Raw genomic sequence first — 25871 nt, forward strand, 5'->3', positions numbered from 1 at the left:
GGGTCACCTCGCGTATCCTGTCTGGTTGGTTACATGTGACCCATGTTCTAAGTTCTCGTTTGATCGCATACATATGTGCAGCATGATGTTGGTCCCATTTGCGTTGAAGGTACTCGGCGAATTTGATTTTTATCATATGAATAGCGTCCCCTTGGGCCATAGGTTCCACAACTGGATCAGGTCGCATTGCAGCCTCCTTTGCGAGGACATCCGCACGTTCATTTCCTGCAATACCGTAATGACCTGGAACCCAAAGAAGGGTCACATGCTGGCCCTCATTGAGATCTGATGTGATCCTGAGAATATTGTAGATACCGTGGTGGGTAACATTATCGGTCCTTTCCAGTGCTTGAAGAGCGGATTTCGAATCAGTACAGATGGTTGCCCGATCAATCTTTTCTGCCTTGATGTGCTCCATAACTTTTTCGATTGCGTGAACTTCGGCACTAAAGACTGTCGTAAATTCTTGAAGCCGGGTCCCAAACCTAAGCCCAGGGCCGACGGCTGCTGAACCTATCTGATTTTCGTGACATGAGCCATCTGTGAAGAAAAAAGCAGAGTCGCAGTTGAGCTCTACATACTCCTGGAAGAGCATTTGAGCTTCCACCGGAGGTATACTGGTCTTCTTATAATCAAAAAGAAATTCAATGGATAGGTCTTTGAGGAGCCAAAATGGAATCATAGGAGGATTTAGAGTAACTTCAGTGCGCCTAATGTTTAGCAGTTGATGAGCTTGCTCAAGGCACCCGGGTAGAAAGCACGATCTACGCAGTGGGCGTCGGGTTCTTGGTTTCCTCGCCTCCATTGCTGGTACCGCAATGTGATTTCGAACACTTTTTGCTCTGTAGTAATAGCGGAGGAAAAGAAAGACGCGTCGGTCATCAAGTGCTGGAATGCCGGTATCTGCACGAAGCGCAAGAACTGGCGATGTGCGAAAAGCCCCAGTTAGAAGTCTCAAGCACGTTGATTGAACGGCTTCTAGACGTTTGCATAAACTGGGCGACAGTGTGCTAAACAGATAACAATTGTACTCAATCGTAGATCTGATTAGCCCAATATACAACATTTGCAATGTTTTCCTGTCCGCACCCCAAGAAAACCCACATATGCATCTTAGGACATTGATTCGTTTAATACAACGTGCTCTTAGGTGCTCAACGTGTTGACGGAAGGTTAGATTAGTATCCAAAATGATCCCTAGAAATTTGTGTGACGTGGAAAAAGGTATTTTAATCCCATCGATGTGTGGGGATCTTTCAAGCGATGGACGGGGTCCACGTTTGAAGACCATCATGACTGATTTTGGTGCTGACAAAAAGAATCCCCATTTTGTGCACCATTTAACGCAGTGATCAACCACTGTTTGCAATATAGAATAAGCCTGTTTGTAGTTTTTGTGGGATACCCATATTGCTATATCATCAGCAAAAAGCGAATAGCGGACAGAAAATGTTAGAACACGTGGCAGGAGTAGGAGCATATCGTTCAGGGCAATCAAGAACAGCGTAGGTGACAGCACGCTGCCTTGAGGGACGCCATGTTCCATTACAAAGTCGTCAGAAAGTGTCGCTTGGCAACGAACTTTGAAAGTTCGGGGTTTTAGGAAATTTTGAAGAAACGCAGCCAAATGGCCTCTGATTCCGATTGAGTGCAGCTTATAAATTATCGTCGAACTGTGTACCTTGTTGAAGGCTGACATTAGATCTAGGAAAATAGCAACAGTCGGTCGCCTATGTTCCCAGTTTACCTGGATGTCCGAGATAAGGCGAATGATATTGTCTGCCGTACTACGATTTTTCTGAAAACCGCTTTGACATATATCAATGCAATGGTTGCTCTCAAGGTAAAATCGCAGGCGCCTGTTTACCATTCTTTCGAAAATCTTGGAGACACAATTGGTTAGTGAGATTGGGCGATACGAATTTGCGTCGTGCTGGTCTTTGCCGGGTTTGAGGATAGGTATGATTATACTTTTAAGCCATTCATCCGGGAAGTTGTCCTCAGTCCATAGTTTGTTGAATGCTATCAGTAGTGTGGAAAGGTTAAGTTCGTTCAATTTTGTGAAAAAAGATCATGGAATGGAGTCTGGTCCTACCGAAGTTTTAGTGCTTGCCTTTGCTAGGGATAGTTTAAGTTCTCTTAGGGTAAAAGGAGCATTGTATGGTTCAGAGTTTGCAGAAGAAAAATCAAGATTTACTGTTCTATTAACGAGAGCTCGATGCACGCTCAAGGAGTAAATATCTGTAGACGATGTGTTGGCAAAGTGTTGGGCAAATATATTTGTGACGGTAACTGGGTCAGTTACGAATATATTGTTTGAAAGCAATTGCGGAAAGGCACCTAAATTAGTTCGTCGTGAGGCGAAAGCACGAACATGACTCCAGAGTTCGCTGAGCGGGGTAAAACGATTACATTTAGCGGCATAGTTTTGCCATGCCGCCTTCTTTTCTTTGTATATAGTTTCCGCACATTCTTTACGGGCAGCGGTATACAGTTGGGCATGTCTGGGACATATGCATCTCTGGAAGTTTCTGAAGGCTCTTTTTCTTATTGCTTTGGCTCTTTGGCATTTCCAGTTCCACCAGACAAGATTTTTAGATTCATTTGCAGTTCCAATCTTAATAGTTTTTTCTTTTAGCGTTTCACTGGCCGATTTCTTCATAGCCCCCATAAAATTGGAAATGGTCTGAGACAGGCCGTAGGGAGCATGTCTGTTGACCTTTGCGTTAAAGCCCGACCAATCCGCGTTATTTGTTTGCCATACCTTCAGTGTCGGTGCTGGTGACAGCGTGGTTGCACTGGTAAGCATGATGTGAATTGGATAATGGTCTGAAAACAGCGGATCCGATGTTACGGTCCATCTAAAGAGCGGTGCGATCCTCGGGGAAGAAATTGACAAGTCAATTGCAGAGGTTGTGTGGTAGCTACTACTGACAAACGTTGGGTTGCCGTCGTTCATAGCTACAAGGGACTGGCGGTTTAGTGCAGCTTCAATTATCCTGCCTCTCGGCGATAAGTGTCGGCTGCCCCATAGTGGACTATGACCATTGAAATCGCCGAGCAGAAGGCAATTTTCTGGCATTTGCTCTAGAAGGTCATTCAGATTTTGCTGGTTTACAACAGTTGCATTTGGCGGCAAATACACTGAAACAACCAACAACTCGCGGTTTAGTAGTGAAACAGTAGCTGCTACAACATTTAGCGGGGAAGCTATGTTTGTTTTCCGTTGTGACACTGAGTTTGCTACATAAAGAGCTACGCCACCCTGTCTATTTGCTAGATTTATGTCCTGTCTGTACAAAGTATATCCAGCCACATTGTAATTGTAATGATCTGTGCTTTTAAAATGAGTTTCCTGAATCGCCGCTAGAAGAGGAGCTTCCTTTTGTATATACTGTTTAAATTCAGACAAATGGGATAGAAGTCCTCCTACATTCCATTGAAGCAAAAAATCCATTGCAGCAGCTATCTAGTTTGTTTGGCGCGCTATTCTGGGATGAAGGATCGTCTGGTCACGACCTGGGTACGAAGGCCCACATTTTTCCTCTCCTTTGTTGAGCGTGCTCGGAGGCGAGTTTTGGGGCCTTCTGCATGGAGGGTGAGCTGAGTGTCGGAATCGCTGTCATCAATGACTGATGGCGATCGCAGGACGGAAGACACGGCGACCATTTTGGGGGTCTCCTCGTCCTCGCTCGTCGTATTGGCATCATAGCATGTGTCGTCGTCGGAATCTGTAGCCCTTGTCCGGTGGAGTGGTGTAACTACGGAGACGCCAGTTGGGTTGCTGGGGGACATTTCACAGGTGCCTGGTGTTTGGGCCTGGTGTCGTGTCCCACCACTTTTGTGCGGGCCTGTTTCTCGCTGATCAACCACGGTGGGAGAGTCAGGGTGGACTGTCTTGGGTGTCGGTGTCGACCGGGCGCAGCCTACATCGATAGACCGAGCGAGTTCCGGCGTCGCGGCCGTGCGCTTCCGAGCATGGGTGCTTGGGTGGTCTGGCGGGCTCGTGTCTTTGCGGGCTGGTGGCGTCAGCTTTGCGTGACGTGCGACATGGGGCAGATCCCGAGGGGGTGGGAGCTCTGGCCAGTCCTGTGGGCGGTTTGCAGCCTGGGATATCTGAGCCTGTGTTTGTCCCACATGGCGCGGGACTCCCTCGTGGTGGGAGGTGCTGGGCTGGGTCATGGGGGGTGACCCACCGTGGGTGCCAGCCACGTGTCCAGATCTGCGTTGTGTGGCCTCGCGGAGCTCCTGCACCTTTGCAACCCACACGGGACAGTTCTTGTCAGTCACTGGGTGCGGTCCATTGCATGCAGCACAGTGGGGAGGGGCGACACACCCTGTAGACGGATGCTCCTCTGAGCAACGTTTGCATATTTCAGCACGAGACCTACATGTGCCTTGTCCGTGTCCATAACGCTGGCACTTGCCACAGCGCCGAGGCAGCTGGTGAGATGGCCTGACTTCATAGCGCATGTACACTGCATAAAGGTGTTCAGGCAGCTGTGTGGCCGAAAACCTCACCTTGAGCAGTGGGTTCGGTCTGGAATTTTTTGAAGGGAGGCGTGTGACACTTGTGACACCCTGGTCACGGCTTTCCTCAAGTATGGTTTGAGGAGACTCCATTGAGAGCTCAGGGGCATAGACCATCCCCTCCACCTGGTTTAGGCGGTCTGCTGGAATTACAGAGATGTCCTCCCCCCTGAATGACCTCCAGGCTAGCAGAGCCTCGGTCTGGTACATGTCCCTCGTTTTGACAAGCAGAGAGCCGCTTCGAAGTGCAGAAACCTTAGCAGCTGCATAATGGATCACGTCCAGGAGCTCATCTCGAATTTTGTAAGGGCTGAAGTTCCGAAAGCTTTGGTTTTTTTCCTTAAATCTCACGAGGAGGTAAGCAGGTCCAGTGGGAAGGAACTGACCTTCGTCAGTAGCGGTAACCGCCTTGGAGAACATGGCTGGCATAGCTGGAGAGAACGACACCAAAAAGCGAGATAATCTTGTGAGGAAATTACAAGTCTTGCCAAAGAGTAGTCAACAAAAAATGAAGACGTGAAGAGGAGGGAAAGCAGACTCACCGTGGAATCTTGCTTTAATAGTGGGAAGCCGCTCGGGCAGAGTGAGACGAATGAGACGAAAAGCTGTCGAGACTAAATCCACCAGAATTCAATTTCACGCAAAGACAAGGCTATTTTTGATAAAAAAGAAATGCTGAACAGGACGGGAACAGAATATCCCGTAAAAAACACCCTAGCACTTAAGGGAAACTGCAAAAAGTCTACTAATCTATAAAACCACGCGAACCACGCCGTCAACCGATTCGTTGGTCGAGTCTGTATATATATATATATATATATATGACCACGATATTCACACAGAAATATTGTTTGCGCCAATTTGGTCTGCCATGCGTCATAAAGCCAATCAATTGATTCTTATTTTTGATCTTTGATTTCTCAGTTTTTTAGGCTTGCCGCGCTTAGATTTTATCACCATCGTGATCAGGAGATTTTAATCTATCGCTGGGATAAATTTCAATAGATTCCTAGGGGTCCGCACATAAATTTTATTTTGTAAAAGGCAACCACGCATAATTTGGTAATGTCATATCTCAGCTCGTAGGGCGTGCCGCGCCTAGATATTAACACCATTGTGATCAGAAGATGAAAATATATAGTAGAAATGAGTTTCAAAAAATTCCTAGGGGTCCGCATACAATGTATTTTTGATAATGGGCAACGGTGCGTGACCTTTGACCTCTTATGACTCCGTTCGTAGGTCGTGCCGCGCTTATTTATAATCAACATCGTAATCAGAAGATTTTATTGTATCAGTGGACCAATTTGCAAGAGATTCCTAGGGGTCCGCTGATAGTTTTTATCATTTTTTCCACGCGAATACGAATTTGACGCCAAATATACGCACATGTGGTCTGTGGATGTTGCGCATCGCGTGCGGTTGCACGTTGTGCACATTCGCTCTTGAGGGAGCCTAGTCATAACGCAATGGCCTTTTTATGCTTATTTCACACTTTGCTTAGCTGCATCCGTGACACGGTGACATTTTCAGCAGGAGCGCTTATATTTTTAGCAGCGTACGGCCACGGGGGATGTCTGTGTCAAATCATGCCTGCATCACTGAGAGTGACACTGGACACACAACTGAAACGCATGCACGAGGTACAAGGACCCACGTCATCGGCAGAGTGTTACTGACGCATAAGAAGCGGCACTGGTTCTGAGTTCTGACACTGACCGATACTGATTCTGACAGCGACACTCGCGGTGTCACCCTCCACTGAGATGTCGGTGATCGGTCGTCGCACCGGTACCGGCGGCGGCCCCCTTGCCCGCGGGGAAGGTCAGCGCGGCGCCCGGCCGGCCTCTGATGGGACGGCGATAGCCCCGGACGCCGGGAGGCGCGGCTCGCCGCTCCGCCAACCCGCGGCCGGGCCAGTTTGTTTGGACGACTGAGGCCGCGTGTGCCCGCCGTCAGTGTCAGCTGAGTGTCAGCGCCCTGACAGACAGCCTGGCCGGTCAGATAGCCGCCGTCTACAACTCACGTGACTCACCAACTCATCACTCAGCAGGTGAGTTCAGCCGCGGAGCTGAGTTACTGAGTGGTTTAGTAGGCTGCCTCAGTCTGCATGGCCTGTCTGTCCTGGTCAAAGAAAAAGAAGGTAGGTACCGATCGGACAAGAAGTGGTAGAAGACAGAAATACTGGCGTCAGTTTGAGCGGTCGATGTTTTACCTAGCTAGGTATCTTTGGTTCACCTATTATTTCCTAATACCTGGAGAACGTTTAATCCCAAACGACTTTTTAATATCTTGCGCATATTTGTCTGAGCGGTTTGATTTTTACCGCCGATCGTAATTCATCGTCATAGGCTAGGTAAAACTGCACGCGAAGGTAAATCAATAAAGATTTAATTAAATGTTTTCATTGTGATTTTTCACATAGCCCATGCTCATGTGTAAGGTAATGACACAATAAATGTCGTGTAACAGTGTTTGATCAGCTCCTGCCGGCTACTCATCGTCTCATTAAATTTACAATTTTCGTGTTTCTCAAGCGTCGCCGGGCTGCATTTTGACAGGGTGCGAACGGATAAGTTCAGCGACCACCGAATGGATGCACATGACATTATAGCTGTCAGCACGAGCGGTATCAGTATCTGTTGAATGATTCAAGGGCGGTGAATCCGTTTGACATTGATGGGTCACATCACACATGACGCTAGCCCCTACCCTGCATTGATATTTGGCTAAGGATTCTTATTCTTGTCTAAAGAGCGGAGCGTGTTAAAGATCTGCATCTTTTTTATCATCTTTTGTCTTCATCTTTCGTTCGCTCCCTAGATTATAGGCAGTCGTACCTACTCATGTGCGTAAAGGGGTTAACTGCCAACACGGTTATAGAAGCGCCTTCGTAATGCAACAATTATGGCAGCGTCTCATTGAAATCTGTTAACGCTAAGTGCCATACAGATGTCCCGAGTCTCCGACCGTCTCCTCCCGAGTTACCGGTGTGAAGCGCCGTGTCGCTGTGACGGTGTCGCTCAATTTACGGCGATGCGCGAAATAAAGGTGTCTGGTCTCCGGGATACGACATTGATTTCTGCCAGCACACATCATACTAAGAGAATTGTAAAACTAATATAATATCACAAAGGAATATTAATAACTTATTTTTAGTTCTGTACCTAAATGAGTGTTGCAAGGATGAGTGTTGCCTAAATTTGCGAGGACAGGTATGACGTTTTACAGTGACCGTAGGGGACATTGCACCTTTGCTCGCGCGCCCCGCACTCTCCTGCGTTTTGGTGTCGCCGCAGGATGCGTCTGCTGGTGCACTCAGCTCGCCAGGTGGTCCAGGTGTGTGACCAGGGTCAGAGGTCACTCCGGGGAGCCGACATGGACCGGCTGGCCGTACTCACCGCCGAGACCGACTCGGCCGGACTGGCCGTCGCCGTCGACAGGTGGGGCACACGGATCGGAGTGAGGCACGCATCAGCCATGCTAAACTCTGATTTTGAATATGACGTCCGGCGACCGGCAGCCGTATACGAACAGCAGTCCGCAGTCCGCACTCAACAACGTCGTGCAGGGTCGCAGCACGCGGTTCGTAATATAGCATCCGGGCTATTTTTATCAAACTACGTACAATCAATGCGCTGGTCTACGTCGGACGAAGACCAGCTTAGTTCTCTATATACCGTGACTGGCTTTTTACGTTTAGTCGATGCAGCAACTACGTAGCCCGTAGGTACTATAGGTACTACAGCGACCGGAGCGAGTATCGAAACGTTCACGGATAAAAAATAAATTCAGCAATGATCTCGCCTAAATCGTTAGTCTAGGTACTCTAAAGACTAAAATCGTATTTGATCATTGATCGTAAATCGTTAGCAGCTAAGTCGTAATTCAGTTAAAATAAATACATCAAGCGCCTCAACGATCTAACGATTTACGATTAACGATTTTTTTATAATGATTCTAGCCTTAGGTACGACTTAAGAAAGGTTATTGCTGCATTTATCGTCTCAACCTGTCCAGTGTCCATATCCAATGTCATGCTCATGTGTAAATTAGCGGTGTAAGTTTTGGGCCTGACCTCATCTATCCCGAGGGAATTACCGTCAATGCATCATAGCCTGTAAAAAAGTTTTACGTAGTTTCGGTCTCTCCCCTTCTCGCCACCATTATTGTCGCCTCAGGTGGCCGTCTCGATTCCCGTTTCTCGCGACAGACTGGATCGAATCGTCCACGTGCCCGTTACGGTCCCATCTGACCGCATTACGGCGGGTATTGGGTCCCCATCTGTTACCAGTTGACCGCTGCCGTCCCATTTCACCCCTCAGCGATGGCCGTATCGCGGCGATCGGTACCAACAAGACGGTGCTGGCCGCCTACCCGGAGTCGCGCTTTGACCAAGTGGTGGACGCCACCGGACGGGTGCTGCTGCCCGGACTGGTGGACGCACACACCCATCCCGTCTGGTCCGGCGACCGGGTCGACGAGTTCGCCATGAAGGTGATCGCACGCAACGTTGTGGTGTCAAAAGTAATGATATTCAACGTGGAGTGCTCGAGATAATATTTTTGCTATAAACGGCCCATCGTTCGAATCTGTTGACCAGTTTACTTGCCGTCTGTGCTATGCCAGTGTCTCGTCGGGCGCCTGTGCAGGACTATCCTGCCATAAATGGTTAGTCCTGTGTCCCCATCCCGGTACACTGCTCTACAGCAGGTGTTGGCCACAGCCCACATCTAACGTCTCCTCGCCAGTTCGACCTCACAAACACTAACATCTAACAACCACCGTCGCTCGCCTCCTCAGCTGGCCGGCGCCACCTACATGGAGGTGCACCAGGCCGGCGGCGGCATCAACTTCACCGTGCAGCGGACCCGCGCCGCCTGCGAGGCCGACCTGCTGGAGGCGCTGCTGCCCCGACTGCACCGCATGCTCATCAGCGGTGGGTGCCGCCGAGTGTGGCGGCAGACGTGATGTAATGTGATCTGACGTGACCTATACATACATGACGTTAAGCTTGAAAAAGACGAGACGTGATGGCAGCCACCGGTAAACACCCGAAAGGTCAACATTCGCTTGTTGAGGGCTTAAGATTAATTTATTTTCTTCGCCCATGAGATATTCATTATGCAATACATTATAAAGGCCCCTGGGGAGTCATGAAGTGTGAATTAATAGCGTGTGTTTATGCGTTTGTAAACGGGTGTGCGTGTTTCAGGCACAACGTTGGCCGAGTGTAAGTCCGGCTACGGCCTGAACACAGTCACTGAAGTGAAACAGCTGCGGGTATTGGAGGCGGCGCGGAGTCACACACCCGTCCAGATCTCCTCCACCTTCTGCGGCGCCCACTCCGTGCCCCGGTGAGACATGGGACCCAGGTTGAGGCATGGGATCCTCTGTGAGACATCATGGGATCCTCTGTGAGACATGGGATTTCGGGTGAGACATGGGATCCTCGGTGAGACATGGGATTTCGGGTGAGACATGGGATTTCGGATGAGACATGGGATCATCGGTGAGACATGGGATTTCGGGTGAGACATGGGCTCCTCGGTGAGGCATGTGATTTCGGGTGTGATGCCGGGTTGAGACAGGTGATTTGAGGTTTAGCTCTCGTCTCGAGCTGGCGGAGTGTGAGTGCAGCGCTGACCGAGGCTCTGGCCGAGCGCTGACCGAGACTCTGACCGAGCGCTGACTGAGCCCGCTGGGCGCTGGATTTGAGTTTTAATCGTGCCAAAACCAAACTGACTGCTTCAAATTGCTCACTTTCAAAACTATCCGTGAAATTTTCTTATTTAGTTGCGATGACCATTGTCCGTGAACTGACTAGGTATATGAAAATTGTTATCATGTCCGTCGCATCATTTTTTTTTTTTTTTAAAGTTTCGACATTATTGTGACGTTGGCTGACTTATTGTTGGAAGCGAGTGTAGTGTAACACGTTACATACTTGTCACGTGCATTGAATAGAAAATTATTAGTGCATGATTGGGGGGACATGAACGAGAGTGTTACAGAATACACACTTTGGAATAATGAGTTAGTGAAAGTATTATAAGCATGAAACATGGTGTCAGAAGTGGGGTGTAACCCAGCTCTCACGCTAAGAATAATATTAACGTAATGTTCAGACAATAGGTACTGTGAGCTTTGAGTATCTTATTACCTATTCACTGTGCAAGAATGGCAAGTAACGGGTTTGTCGGATTCCCCATTCCGCCGCCGTTGTCACTGACAGATACAGACGCGCTGACTGCAACATGGAAGACATGGCGACGCCAATGGAATAATTATAGCATCGCAACAGGACTGAATGAGAAAACGGCGGAGGTTCAAGCAGCTACCTTGCTCACATGTCTGGGATCAGAAGCGTTGAACGTTCTCGATGGACTGTGTCCAGATGAGGGAGAACAAAAGCAGGTCGACGTGGTTCTGCAAAAGTTCGAAGAATTCTGCATCGGGAAAACAAATGAGACATTCGAACGATACAAGTTCAACCTGCGTAATCAGGAAAGCAGTGAGAGTATTGATTTATATGTCAGTCCCACGCACAAGGGGGAAAAGCTCAAATTATTGAGCGCTCAAAATATTGAGCGTGTGACGTCAGAGGCTCCCATAGGCGTAATGCTGAGGGCTCAAAAAATTGAGCCGTTTCAGGAACACGTTTTGCAAAAGCAACTCGCAACACCCAGGGAGAAATGGCAACACCCTAGGAGAATGACTAATGATGCAAAACAGATTAGGCTTTCATATTTTTCACTGCTCAGGCTTCAATGATTGGGGGAACACCAATTTATAGGTCGAAATCTTACGGCATGCCAGGATGACTTAAAAACAGGCCAATATTTATATTGAAATAAAAGTGATTTTTTGTCAATTCACGTTTTTTACTAGGGTTCTGTTGGAAAGAGCATTTTTCATACTACCAAAAATGATTGCGACTCAATTTCACATTACCCGTATCGGAGAATATTTTTCGTGTGGCGGCGCCGTTTGTTTATTTCGTCGCGATGTCTCGGGTCGCGTGGTTGTCGTCATTGTGTTGAAGGTAAGTTTTTATCGTTTTAGTTATACATAGATGTTAAAAGGTACAAGGAAAAGTTTGAATATGCTGTAATTTTAAATTTGGAAACACGTAAACGTCAATCAATTCACGTTTTCCTCGATTTGCGTGCAGATAAGAAACTGTCTACGAAAGTGGCGCCATCCGATATGATGTTTTGAAGGAAGGAGACACAACATATTTACGTGAAAATTTTTGCTTTTTAGTGGTCCAAGTGCTTCAAAGAAGCTGTGAATGTTTTATTCACACAATTTTTCATTAGGTATGATAAGGTAAAAGGTAGTTTCAGTCTTAACTTTCATATAATTGACATTAACACATGATAGTCCACTGCTATCAGTGATTGAGTACCTTGAAATTTGGCATTTCATGTGAATTTGAATGTATTCTCTATCCATATGTCCTGATAGTAAGTGAAAATATTCTGCCAATATGTTTTCATAGTTTTCACATTCATTTTCCAGTCCTTTACATAACATCACAATTTATAATCAGCAAAACTCAACTCCTTCGTTACTTCAGAACACTGGCAGCATGACAGACTGACAGTCAACTATTGTGTGTGTGAATGCTGAAACAGGATAGCTACTTTGCTGACTGGCTCATATGAAATAAGATAAAAATGATCCTTTATATAATTTCCATCTGGAGGATCGGAGTCAACGGAAAAGCAAGGCCACTTTCAAGGTCTAGGTTGCCAGTCGGCAGTCACCACCATATTTGTAATATAGATTAATTCATTATTCATACTTTGAGACCCTTAGGTCACTGGATCGACATCACATTTTCAGTTTCAATATAGTAAAGGTTTTTATTTGTATGATGTGAAATATTTTCCTGTATTTAATTATCCCTAGGTACCTGGTAGAGGTTTCGGATTAAATGCTCATTGTTGGTGTGCAGTCAGGACTTTTTTTGACAGGTCCAGACAGGGAATCCTGAGCAGTTTTATAGTAAAGTGGTCTGTTGATCCTTATAATCACCACACATTTCATCAAAAGCATTTGCAGAATTCACTCAATGAAGAATTTTAACAATGTTGCACCCATTCATCTTTTTTTAGTTCTTGTTGTATGACATATTTTCCATTTTGTTCCACTGCATAAAGAAGAAAATCATTTGAGATCACCAACAGCTTTTCTTTTTTCGGCAGATCTGCACAACCAAGCGGTTGCTGGCGAGGACGTCGGCCGTCCCTGTGGGTAAGGTCATCTGCTCAGCCTTTGTGGAGATCAGCAAGACGTCACCAAGATGAAGACTTCGCTGGAGCAGAAGCCGCTGACCCGTGTCCGATCGGGCAGGTCATGCTCGGCGGCACGAGCCACAACTTGAACGACTCGGTGACGTCAACAACGTGGTGGAGCAGGTGAATGAGCTTGGCGACGTGTTGTGCAACTGCAAGAAGGGTTGTCTGCGTGTTCTGGCCGGCGGAGCGGCGACGCTGCGCAGTCTGTGCTGGCGGTGAGCAGCTGGCCGTGGTGACCGCGCGCGCCCACATGCGCCGACAACCTGTGCGGCTTCGACGGCTGGGCACGCTGGCCCGGGACAGCCCGATGCCGCCCACTATGTGACGCCGGGCGTGCACTGTCCGCACGGTCACATGAAGGTGTGCCCGCGCCCTTTTGCGCACGCCGCTACCTCGCAGCTGGTCTGCTACCACGCCCTGTAGTCCGATAACAAAACGGCTGTCTGATAATGCCGCGTGTTCTTTGTGATGTGATAGGGTTGCTATGCTACTGCTGGTCTGATACTCGATGTTTCCATTCGTCCTTTACATGTTAAGGATTTGATAATGATTAGCTTAGTCCGAGCTTAGGTCGTTTATCATTTGTTATATGGCATATTTTGGATCAAAGCATTAAGACACTGCCTCCTGCTTTCGTGATGTATGCTGGCAAGACGCAGGTTCCGGTCGCAGGTCACCCGGTTCCAATGAGGTCGGGCTGGCATGCGATAATGTGATGTCGTTTTGCTCGTCTCTGTGATCCACACTTGATGATGTTTGTGAATCTAACCCACATTGTATAGTATTTCTGTTTGTTTGCGGCCAATGGCCTTGTAAGTTGTAACCGTGGCAATACAGTTTTTCCTGCTATAATTCTCCAATATTCAAGCGTGGGTGGATATCTTTCTGTATTCACGCATTCCCTTCTCCCACTACAGTCAGAGAATATCAATACAGTATTCATGCGGATTATTCAAGCCCTGTTTAATTATTTGAGGTGTGCCGAATCCGAAAGGCGACCGATAAAACCACTAGCGGAAAACGTGACATGATGCCATGGGTTTGTGAAAAGTTTAGGTACCACGTAGCATTCAACTTCCTGCATATCTTTTTTCAACTCAGTTTAACGTATTTCAACGAACATAACATCAAAAAAGGCAGCCAGTACCGGCTTCACATGTCACGGAGAACGCTCAAAAAATTGAGTGTAGATGCTGGCCGGCACTCAATTTTTTGAGTGCCAGCTGACTGTCGTCTGTCGTGGCGCTCAATTTATTGAGTATCGCGGTCCCGAACGAGAAGTGGCGCTCAAAAAGTTGAGCGTCTTTAGGGTACTTTCTTTCCAAGAACACCGATATAAATTATTACGGCGAGTGTTCGAGAAGAAACCTTGTTGTTCTCTCTTGCCATTGATACCTTATTTGGATACGATATTTGCCGTAGTGCGACGCTAAAGGCATTGTAAAATACCATCGTTTCGCCTATTCCTTCATAATGGGGCCCACTCAATTTTTTGAGCGCTCAATTTTTTGAGCTTTTCCCCCTTGTGCGTGGGACTGATGTGGCCGAGCTGAGAAAACTAGCGAAGTCGTGCAACTATAGAGATCTGGAAGAAAGCCTGATCCGAGACAGGATAGTATTGGGGATCCCAGATGAGTCGGTTCGGCGACGCCTGCTCCAAGAACCAGATCTGACATTGGCCAAAGCTACCGCGGTTGTGAAGGCACATGAAGCTACCCAAAAACAAATGGACAGTATGACAAATCGAGAGGGTGCGGAGGTGCACAAGCTTCAGACACAAAGGAGGGACTTCCGATACAAGGAGGAGAGAGCAACGGTGCCGGATCCAAGACGGTCTCAGCGAGCACAAAGTACTCGCCATGGGAGATGCAAATTCTGTGGCCGCGAACACATGTTCAAAAAAGAGCTGTGTCCTGCATGGGGCCAAACATGCCAAGCTTGCGGCCGGAAAAATCATTTCTCCTCCAGATGTCACCAGGCTGAAGTGCATATCACCGCACCAGTCGAACTCGCCGAAACTGAAAACCAAACGAGTCGCGGAACAGAAAGCGTGCTGTCCCTAGATGTAGGGGCTATCTCAGATAGATCTGTGTCTGGCAAGATCTTCGCTCATCTGCTGCTGGAAAACGACCATCTACAAAAGTTTCAACTGGACACCGGTGCAACAGCCAACATCATACCTCAACACGTGTACAAAAAGGCATGTCGTGATCAAAAGATGAGCAAACTGAGACCGTGCACCACTGAACTGGTGATGTTCAACAAGAGCATCACCAAGCCCGTGGGAAAGGTGAAGATGGACGTCATGAACCCCAGGAACGGCTTGAGCTACAATGTGGAGTTCATCGTCGTGCGTGAAGACTTCAGTCCCTTGATTGGATCAAAAACGCTGCAGGAAATGCACCTCATCAGCGTGAGGACAGAAAATATCTTAACGCTGGAATCACAGGAAGAGAATAAGGTTCCACAATCAAAAGAAGATGGAATTCCAAAGTCAAAAGAAGATCTACATGCTAGATACCAGGACGTCTTCACAGGCATCGGCAGACTGCCTGGAAAACTGCACATCCAAACAGACAAAACTAAACCGTCAGAGCAGTTACCAACGAGGCCTGTCCCTGAACCACTGAAAGAAGAAGTTAAAGCCGAGCTAGAACGGATGGAACGCGATGGGATTATTGAGCCCGTCTCGGAGCCCACAGAGTGGATCTCGAGCATGGTGGCGGTGCAGAAGCCAAACAAGGGAATACGAATCTGCATAGACCCGAAGCCACTCAATCGAGTGATAAAACGCAACCACTTTCCTCTGCCAACTATCGAAGACATCTTACCGGAGCTGACAAAGGCCAAAGTATTCACGGTATGTGATGCCAAGAGCGGTTATTGGCACGTGGAACTAGACGAGGAGAGCAGCTATCTGACCACCTTTGGGACACCGTGGGGCCGGTTCCGCTGGAAACGTCTGCCATTTGGCATCTGCCTAGCATCTGAAGAGTTCCAGAGGAGGTTGAATCTTGCTCTGGAGGGACTTGATGGCGTCCGTCCCATCGCAGACGACATATTAGTGTATGGAGTCGGACCAACCAGTGATGAAGCGACAAAAGACCACGATCAGAAGCTGATCTGCCTCCTGGAACGCTGCAGAAAGGTCGGAATAAAGCTGAACTTCGAAAAACTGAAACTGAGACAGAGCGAGGTCAAATACATGGGCCACATGTTCACAGCAGACGGCCTAAAAGCGGATCCGGAAAAGATCAGTGCAGTGACCAACATGCCTCCACCAGTGGACCGAAAAGGTGTTCAGCGCATTCTTGGTCTGGTCAACTATCTGCAAAGGTTCTCACCGCGCTTAGCTGAAGCATCTGCCCCGTTGAGAGCCCTTCTAAAGAAGGAAAATCTCTTCATCTACGAAGAAAATGTCCATGGACGTGCCCTGGCAGAAATCAAACAGATCATCACGCGTGACCCTGTCCTCAAGTACTACAATGTAAACGAAGATGTTGTAGTACAGGTAGACGCGTCACACCATGGATTAGGCGCGTGCCTCATGCAAAACGAGCAGCCTGTGGCGTATGCGTCGAGATCGTTGACTGAGACAGAGAAAAACTATGCACAGATAGAGAAGGAGATGCTGGCGATAGTATACGGCCTCAACAAGTTCGAGCGGTACACTCAAGGGAAAGAAGTCACGGTGGAATCGGATCACAAGCCATTAGAAGCTATACTCAAGAAAGAGCTGATAAAAGCACCAAAGAGACTACAGAGAATGATGCTGGGACTACAGAAATTTCAGTTCCAAGTGGTGTACAAGAAAGGCCAAGAAATGTATCTCGCGGATACATTGAGCCGCGCGCATGAAGAGTCAACCGAGTCTGACGCACCCACTGAACATGTGTGCCACGTCAGAGAGACTGCTTCGGCTGATGAATTTGAAGTGAGAGACGTGGACATCATCGAGTGGCTTCCTGTCTCAAAGATGACGAAAGAGCTGATTGTAGAAGCCACTTCGAAGGATAAGACGTTGCAAGACGTCCAGCTGATGATCAAACAGGGATGGCCTGCTGACAAGAACAGAGTGCCTGGACATCTAAGGCAGTATTATAATGTCAAGGATGAACTGACGATGAGAGACGGACTCGTTCTCAAAGGAGATAGGCTCTGCATTCCAGAGGCAGCGAAGCAGAAACTCAAAGAACGCGTGCACTCCTCATATAGGACTTCAAGGCTGCCTCAGGAGAGCACGAGAAGCCATTTTCTGGCCAGGGATGAACCAAGACCTCGAAAACTACATATCAAAGTGCACAACATGCATGGCCCACGGGAGCAAACAAAGAAAAGAAACGTTGAAGTCACATGAAGTACCGGAACGGCCGTGGCAGAACATAGCATGTGACTTAAAGGAAATAGTTCACTTTCCTGAAATTAGTATTTTGCTATGGATTTATGTTTTTTTATGCTTAAAATGATCAGAAAATAAAACAAAACGTTTTTGTAAAAAGGATTATTTTGTATATTTTAGTATAAGAAGAACTATATTCTATATAAAACAATGTTTGACGCGGAAGCTTATTACGCGTTGACCAATCATATTGCGTAGGACAAACCCATCGGCTGTAAGCAGCATTCTGATTGGCTGACGATGACGTGACTGCATTCCTCAGCAAGGCACGCATTCCTCTGCAAGGCACTCTTTTCGGAACGAAAAATGGAATATCTTCGTCTAGGGTGATCGTTGGGCCGTTAAAGCTTCTGATTTGTGCTAGTCTCAGCGCAAGCAACAAAACTGCTATTCCAGTTCCAAACCCCATGTTAAAAGTGAACTATTTCCTTTAATGGATTTTCAAGGACACTCATACCTAGTAACAGTAGATGTTTACTCTGACTTCATCGAAGTTGATCGCCTCATCAGCAAGAGGGCAAGTGATATCGTGAGACTACTCAAGATTCAAATGGCAAGGCACGGAATTCCTGACAAGGTGATGAGTGACAATGGTCCTCCGTTCAACTCTGCAGAGTTCAAATCCTTTTCTCAGCTGTATGAGTTTAAACACGTCACCAGCTCGCCAGGCTATCCACAGTCGAATGGAAAAGCAGAGAGTGCTGTCAAAATACTGAAAAATCTGATGATCAAGGCTCAGGAAGATAGCCGCGATCCATTTCTCGCACTTCTGGACTGGCGCAACACCCCGACAGAGAGAATAGGGAGCTCACCTGCACAGCGACTCTTCGGCCGTCGGACGAAGACCCTACTTCCAACGTCATCACGACTGCTGGTGCCGGAAACTGTTCGACAGGTCCCGAGTAAGCTAGTCGACCGGCAACAGAAACAGGCAACGTACTACAACAGGACCGCTCAGGATCTGAAGCAGCTGAGTGTGGGTGACAACGTGTACATGGCGCCTGCGCCAGGGAAACACAAGTGGATTCCCGGAGTGATCACAAGCTGTCTCGGGAACCGGTCGTACCTGGTGAGGACGGATAGTGCCGGGACGTATCGCCGCAACAGGCGACACCTTCGCCTCTTCTCACCTGGAGAGACCTGTAGTCACCCGGCAGCTGGATCATCTGACGATGATTACCTGTACATACCAGTGCCCCACATGGGCACTCGGGAGGAGCGGCCGACCCAGCCACCTCCTCTGAGCCGGTCTCCATATCAGCTGAGGAGCAGGTCAAGGCTACCTTAATGCCAGAGGAGGGAAGATGTGGCTTGTCTAGGCTCATGTGACGTGGCTAAGCTCATTGACGCAGTTATTAAGAAAAAGCAGCAGACAACCACCCAGCTCCCAAGAGAGGGACTATTCTTCCAAATCGTTTCTGTACCTACAGAAGGGGAGGTCAGATCCTCCTCAATGTCCTCGGAGGAAGGAGGATGTGACGTTGGCTGACTTATTGTTGGAAGCGAGTGTAGTGTAACACGTTACATACTTGTCACGTGCATTGAATAGAAAATTATTAGTGCATGATTGGGGGGACATGAACGAGAGTGTTACAGAATACACACTTTGGAATAATGAGTTAGTGAAAGTATTATAAGCATGAAACAATTATCCTCACCAACGTGATCATGTCAGAATTAGTCAAATGATAATATGATTTTGTGTTATTCTCAATCATCTGTGAATGCTACGCTACATAGTTTATCATTCCTGGGCAGCTGCAGGTCTCTGGCCATTAATTCCTTTACGACTTCCGTTGGCCGTTTCTCATGAGTCCGTCTCTTATTTTTCGTCCCAATACGTCCTATTCAGTTGATCGTCTTCCCCATGCTTCATTGAATAGGCGAATTGTCTCACCAGGTAGATCATAGATACCACTACGCAAGCCATTTACTGTGGCTCATAAACTTACCGGTCGATAAGCTAATGCTCCCTGATGGATAGCTCATGTTTAGTTAACAGTTATTCCTCAAGGGGCTTCATTCATCATCCCGCTTTTTAGCTTTTCACCAAGCTGACCCTATATGTCAGATAATCCTTCCCACGCACCAGCCATTCATTTCATTCATATCCCGGTTCACCCCATGAGAGAGACATCCAATGCGGCCAATTTTGAAGGATACCATTCGCAGCATGTCATCCGTTCAGTGCCTGCCGTACCGGAACCTGAAACCTGTGCGCCACTCTTTTCATCAACAGAGGCAAAACGTCATCGGAAGCCACCAACATCGTCATCAATGAGATGGTGCCCGAAATAAAGCGTCTTCAGGAGAGCGGCGAACTAGCTGTGGACAGCATAGACGTCTTCTGTGAAAAGGTCAGATCAATCTACCTGTCGGCTATCTCATTGGTGACGTCCCCGGCTGAATACCCCAGCCACAAATGTCAGCGTTGTGTTCATTCAGTGACGGCAAGGTGGATGCTGGCTGTGTGTACTGTGTTAGCTTGGCTTTGCAGTGTCATCGTGTTATAAGCGCTTTGCGTATGCCGCGCTTTTGATCAAAGGAATGTATGAGGTCCTTCGTGAACTTAAGTAGCTTTCAGCCCACAACTTGCATGTCTTTCACGCTCTGACATTGTTAAAGGGACCCTCCCACCTTCAAAAAGTTAATGAATTGGCATGAAAGTGATGTCGCTCGGTTCAGAAAGAGCAAAAACGAATATCTACCAAATTTCATCGAAAAGTATTTACCGGTTTTCAAGATATTAGACTTTTACTTTTGTTTACTTTTTGGGATCTCCGCTGTTCCTAGCGACTTTATTTGAAAGTGCGGCATTTGTTGCGCGCAAAGCAGCATATACCACCGCGTGCTACAAAACGTTTTAGTCAAACATTTAACGGACGTTCGAAAGCCTGATGACGTCATCAGACTCCCGTAATGGTTAAGAGATAGGGACCACGCTGGTCCCACCCTGCAAGTAAAGGGAAGAAATTTCTTGAACACCATAAAGCTGCGGGGGTTGCGACCAGGATAAATGGTGGTTTCTGAGCCTGGCCGCAAACTTGGCTATCTCAACTCAAAACTAATGTTAAGGTGGGAGGGTCCCTTTAAAGCGCATGCTAACCACTGCTCAGCGGCTGAGACGCTCTCCGCCAGCCTCGTGCAGAGGCGCTACGTTCGTCAGCGTACCACACGACAGACAGGACGATATGCTGAATGATCTCACCATTAGAACGGAATCAGGCAGGAGGTGCTGTTTATATTCCGCTGTGACAGCTTTTAATGATCTGCCACAAACCATTCGTGACAAGAACACGCGGCTATTCAAAAGAGAGCTGCGGAGTTATATGCTCCAGCGGCAGCTGCCTGCCAGTTGCGTCGGCTCGTGACGACCCCACTTCTGGGAGCGTGTGATTGAGTGTGTGTTTGAGCGTGTGCTTTTACGTAAGTGATCACCCGTTACGCTTTTTAATGTGACTCTGGTCCTGGAATAGCCACACCTGTGTTGATAGGACCTTTGACGTGAAATAGATAAATAAATAAGCGTACCTACAGGGTTCTGTAACAAACTTTCAATGGCTAACTTTCCTCGCTTATGACAGCAATGGTCACCTTTCAAACACACGGTCTGAGTTGGGACTTTGGCATGAGGTCTATGCAACACCAAGCTGTCAAAGAAAAATTAATGTTGAACCCTAATTAAAAAGTAAGCATACATACATACATACGTACATACATACATGCATACATACGGCTGCTCTTGCAGCTATGGGTAATTTATAATGTAGTACCTAGTTAAATCCTCTTAACACTTTGAGAGACGGCATGATTATGCAGTGTCCATTTGTGCACCTAAAGCGATGTTTTTTTTATAATACCTAATATCCTACCGCTTTTGCTGCGCATTCTATGAAACATGCTCATCTGAGTGACTTAATTGTTCCAGAGATTATAAAATTCGTTGATGGGCTGAATGTAGCACCGATAGACGGCAGGTTGGAGTGTGACATTTGAGGCGAGCGGTGTCGTTTTTCGTTCGCTGACAGAACTGTACCGTGGTGTTCTCGTATGACAAACAGGGCGTGTTCAACGTCGATGAGACGAGGAGGATCCTCCAGGCTGGCAAGGAGCAGGGCTGGCTGATCAACTTCCACGGCGAGGAGCTGAATCCGCTGGGATCGGCTGAGGTAAGAGCTCAGCATTTGGTATCTTTCTCTAATGGTTGCCGTCTGCCGACCATAGTTTTAAGTCAAATATGCTTACAGTTACAATCATCGGCTAAGACGACCATGGGGCATTAACGATAGGTTGGTACAGTCGATTACATGTTGATCGGTAGGGGCTCTGTAATCTGTATCATAGGCGCGGGAGCCAGGGGGCTGAGCCTCTCCGACTTTTCGGCCGGGGCGACTCGTATTGCATTTGAGCCCCCCCCCCCCCACACACACACACACACACTCGACACATCGAAACTTACCAGCAGCCAAATCTATCAACTCTTCTCGGAATGATCATGAAACCGGGGGAGAAACTTATCCGACGGCCTGGGTCGGTGGGTGTGGAATATGAATAGCCTGTGCCGCTTCACATTCAAGTCATGCGGCACAGTCTATGTATGTATACCCGGTACCAGGCGATAGACTGGTACTGATATAGTGGAACCCAAATAAGAGTGGAATAAGAGTGGAACTCAAACGCTTCGATGGTTTTATTTTGTATTGTTTTTATATTGTCATTGTCTGTGAGAAAAACAAGACTGGAATAGTTCCACCGTGACGTTTCCAAGAATTGAATGCTGCCCCGGTGTTAGCGCTCCACTTTCCTCGACCCTATCGAACACAATTATGTGTCTCTGGTGACCCATCAACCTGCTCCGGGTTAGCAAGGCGCCCGTGTGGTCAAATATTGCACCCTATTACATTTCATCTTCTCTTCACCCGTCATATGACACCGTGTTTTGCTCATAATGAGAAATGCACCCGGGAAATTCCCAGCGTCAAAACTGAATTTCACGTCGAACGGCGGTGCGTTTAACAACTAACAAGATCCCAACCTAATTTGCAAGTAAATTGATATCGATGTCCAGCGTCGGAACGCCGGAATATCAAATAAAGCGGTCGGCATTTTCAGTTAAATGGATTTGCGTACGCTTAGGTACGCTTAGGTACGCATAGAAGTGCAAATGGCGTCTAAAAATGTTTCGATGTCCGTCCGCTCCGTTGACTGCCGAACGTCCCGTGACGTGCGCCCTCAGATGGGCGCCGAGCTGGGTGCCGCCGCCATCAGTCACCTGGAGCACGTCTCCGAGGAAGGGATGCGCGCCATGTCGGCGGCCGGCACGGTGGCCGTACTGCTCCCCACGACCGCCTACATCCTGAGGCTGCGACCACCGCCGGCCAGGCAGCTCATCGAGCACGGCGTGCCCGTGGCGCTGGGCACCGACTTCAACCCGAACGCCTACTGCCTCTCGATGGTGAGGGGATCTGTGCGGTATAGGTGCCGAACCGGCAACGGGTACTCGGCAGGAATCGGTATGGTGCCAAGTTTGACCTCGATTTGTAACGGCAATTTGCCCCTCAAAGAAATAAAATACTGAATAATGTATTAGAATACAGTGAAAATATTACAGTTGTCAATATGGTGAAACATCGGATAATATCATTCAAAACCAATTATATTTAAGAGTTATCGAATCTAATTAAATCAAACCGCCTGCCGTTCCTTTCAGCCTCTGGTGATGCACCTGGCGTGCGTCACTCTCGGTCTGACGATGCAGGAGGCGCTGGCAGCCGCCACCATCAACTCTGCCGCCTCGCTGGGCCGCGGCGACACCCACGGCTCGCTGGAGGTCGGCAAACAGGCGGACATGGTCGTCCTGGACGCCCCCAGGTACGGCACGGACGGTAGATAGAACATGCGTTGGGCCCGCGTATCATGGAGGGCTGGAGTCTCGCGGACAGAACTCGTTTCTCGTCGAGATATTTAAACGGTGGGCAATAAATAAAGGGCGATGAAATAAACTTGCTTTAATTGTTATTTGAAGAAAACGGAAGATAATCGTCGTTATGAGTTACGCGTTTGATGTTCGTCAACTGACCGACGCGTCCTATCGTTTCAGTTGGAAGCACTTGATTTACCAGTTCGGAGAGGCGTCCAACATCATCAGTCACGTGATCAAGGCCGGTCAGGTCGTGCACAGTCGTCCAGGAGCGGCCGGACCCGGCAGTCAGTTCTGAATTCTGAATGAACGATGGAAACGTGAAAATTTTATTGAACGTGGAAGGAACTGTGAACCTTTGCGGTTGAATGATTGACAATTTTAACTTGATGGTGGCGAAAATGAGCACAGGAAACCGATGAAAATGGAAGCTGAATGATCAACAGAGGAAGGATGTGGGGTGTTGTTTGTTAATAGGTGTAGCCGGTTATCAGCTGGCGATAAACGTTAAAATAAAAATATGATCCAGCCGTATACAAATAAAGAAGCATTCCACTGAAAGGGACTTTTATCTAAAGAAACAGACTTGTATAATCAACTGTCATTAATGACAAAGATAAGACAAATTCATACCGTTTATTTACAAGTCTTGGGTCGATCGCGCTGTTGATTAGTAGCTGTACCATGTATTCCAGAGTACATTATTTTTTCGGACGCTCCGAGTTGAGTTCATGATGCCATATAAGTTATAGTTGTGCCGTGTGCGTTATAAAAGGCAACATAACTGTCTAGCATAGCATAACTTGTGAGCACTGAACTCCTTTTGAGTCATCGTGGATTATTGGTGACAAACTGATGAAGTTAATCTGTGGTATTATCTTTGTTTCATAACATGTTGGTACTAGGTATTGACAATCTATTTGCGATTCACAGAACTTCAACACAATATTGTTTTTCTTGCATTATTTCGAAGTTGAAGAGGTATGTAGCACGCACTAATATCATTTGCATGAAGGCATATTTCGTTGCGAGGGACTTGTTAACAAAAATTAAAATCGAGGCTCTTTTGAGCTAATTTGAAATAACACGCACTCAAACTAGCTTACGTATGCCGAAAAGGTTCTAAAAACATCGCCCAAACAAACCAATTTTGTTTTCAGCATTCATACCCTGATGTGTCTTTAGGAACGAGCAAAGGCCTCGCTTGGGTGTGACCTCCCTGAAAAGGAGAGGTGGGCGGCCCAGATGAATCTAGAGCATATTTGAGTACCCAAGTGCTAGGTTTCTCTGTAAAAAGAAATGATATGCCAGACACGCGTCGACCTGACGCCCACGGCGTCTTTTACCGCCGCCGTCGCCCCGGGATGTCCGGCCCGCCGAACAGGACGTGTCGCGAATGGCCGAGCGAATACCCGACGCCACGTCACTGTATGAAGGTACACATCACCATCCGCACAGCACCTGTCAACATGAACGGACACTTGCCGACATGACAGGGGTTCTTGAGCGCCAGCGACCTCCCAGTTCAGTATAAAACGGGCACCTCATGTGATCGGCTGATGGACATGCCAAAAATAGCTTTGTCCTGTTGATGTGGATTGTGGATGCATTGCTATAGTGATATTGGAATTTGACGTAAATTCTATTTATATCATTCATAAAAAGACTGATCTGTAGCCGCACTAAAAAAGCCAAGCAATGTCATTTTTGTAGATTCTCGTCCTTTTCTTACATATTTACTAATTTTGTGGAAATAGCTAGCCACTATAGGTAATTCGCAGGATTTTTTTTACAGCAATTTTGACGTGGAATATTTAATGACATGATATATCTTATTTACATCGGTTTCGCCTATTTTATTCACATTTTATTCAACTCCAATTAAAGTTTAATATTGATCTGCTGTTGTCATTCCATCGGGATGGGTCTTACATCCTCATTGACATTCGGATCAAAACATAAATGAATTTAATGGTCACTTGTAGCAACAATTGAGCCATTTGACGGCACATGGATTGGACAACGGGCCGGTCACGAATAAAAATGAATGCGACCACCTTGGTCTAGTCTCGTTTTGTCCGAGCATGTCAGACTGGCTTGGCGTTGTCGGTCGGCACCGTTAGTCTGTAACTTTTTATACAAAAGCTCTGTATAAGTATAGTTAGTGTGAAGAGTCGGTAACGAACCAGTGCTGTCAACTTTGGGAGTCGTTTACACAACACTGCGAAAACGTTAGTCCAGATGCCACGGGCCACCGCAAATATTCATGCATGTGATTTAAGTGACAATAATCCAGGTTTACAGGGTCGCTAATCGGGTTTACGGAATTGCATATCTACATTCACTACATTCAGGGTGTTTCACTAAAAGTGTCAAAAAGTAAAAGGTCCTAATGCACATAATAACAATGTTTTCTATGGACACTTGCACATCATTTCATCCGCGATTGTTGGACATTTGAACATATAAAAATGATATCACCGTCACTCAAACCTATTCCACATATCCACCCCTTCTTTTGATGCACCGTTTCGGCACGTGTTCGGAGGTGCCTCACAGCCCGTTTTCATCTTCAGCGTGCAGACTGTCGGCAAAGCCTTGCATTGTGCTCTTCAGCTCCCAAAGTGATGCGACTTGAGTCTTCCTCAGCTCTGCGAAAGCTACTGACCAAAACCAGAAGTAAAGCGGTGACAGATCGGGGCCTCGCGCTGACCAG

General features: G+C 47.3%; 2 protein-coding genes across 3 annotated transcripts in view; one reads left to right on the forward strand and one right to left on the reverse strand.

Moving 5' to 3' along the window:
• The window catches only part of LOC122394108 (translation initiation factor IF-2-like), a 21768-nt gene extending 15352 nt beyond the window's left edge, over positions 1 to 6416 (reverse strand). Inside the window, exon 1 of one of the 2 annotated variants that reach the window (XM_043390714.1) lies at positions 6250 to 6416. The gene's annotated coding sequence lies outside the window, so the exon portion shown is untranslated. Of the gene's footprint in view, positions 1 to 5356; positions 5384 to 6249 lie in introns of those variants that run through there. The other variant, XM_043390702.1, reaches the window with a different exon arrangement.
• LOC122394109 (probable imidazolonepropionase) overlaps positions 1 to 24087 on the forward strand; it is a 27405-nt gene extending 3318 nt beyond the window's left edge. The window contains exons 2-11 of the mRNA XM_043390715.1: positions 6268 to 6583; positions 7830 to 7973; positions 8856 to 9027; positions 9334 to 9469; positions 9746 to 9887; positions 19475 to 19592; positions 21297 to 21404; positions 22472 to 22690; positions 22946 to 23106; positions 23336 to 24087. Of these exons, the coding sequence (XP_043246650.1) occupies positions 7831 to 7973; positions 8856 to 9027; positions 9334 to 9469; positions 9746 to 9887; positions 19475 to 19592; positions 21297 to 21404; positions 22472 to 22690; positions 22946 to 23106; positions 23336 to 23453 (1317 nt within the window). The 5' untranslated portion in view covers positions 6268 to 6583; position 7830 and the 3' untranslated portion in view covers positions 23454 to 24087. The remainder of the gene's footprint in view (positions 1 to 6267; positions 6584 to 7829; positions 7974 to 8855; positions 9028 to 9333; positions 9470 to 9745; positions 9888 to 19474; positions 19593 to 21296; positions 21405 to 22471; positions 22691 to 22945; positions 23107 to 23335) is intronic.
• Positions 24088 to 25871: the final 1784 nt, after the last annotated feature.

The sequence above is a fragment of the Amphibalanus amphitrite genome, unplaced genomic scaffold (genome assembly GCF_019059575.1).
Source record: "Amphibalanus amphitrite isolate SeventyFive unplaced genomic scaffold, NRLGWU_Aamphi_draft 000574F_arrow, whole genome shotgun sequence".
NCBI classification, from domain to species: domain Eukaryota; kingdom Metazoa; phylum Arthropoda; class Thecostraca; order Balanomorpha; family Balanidae; genus Amphibalanus; species Amphibalanus amphitrite.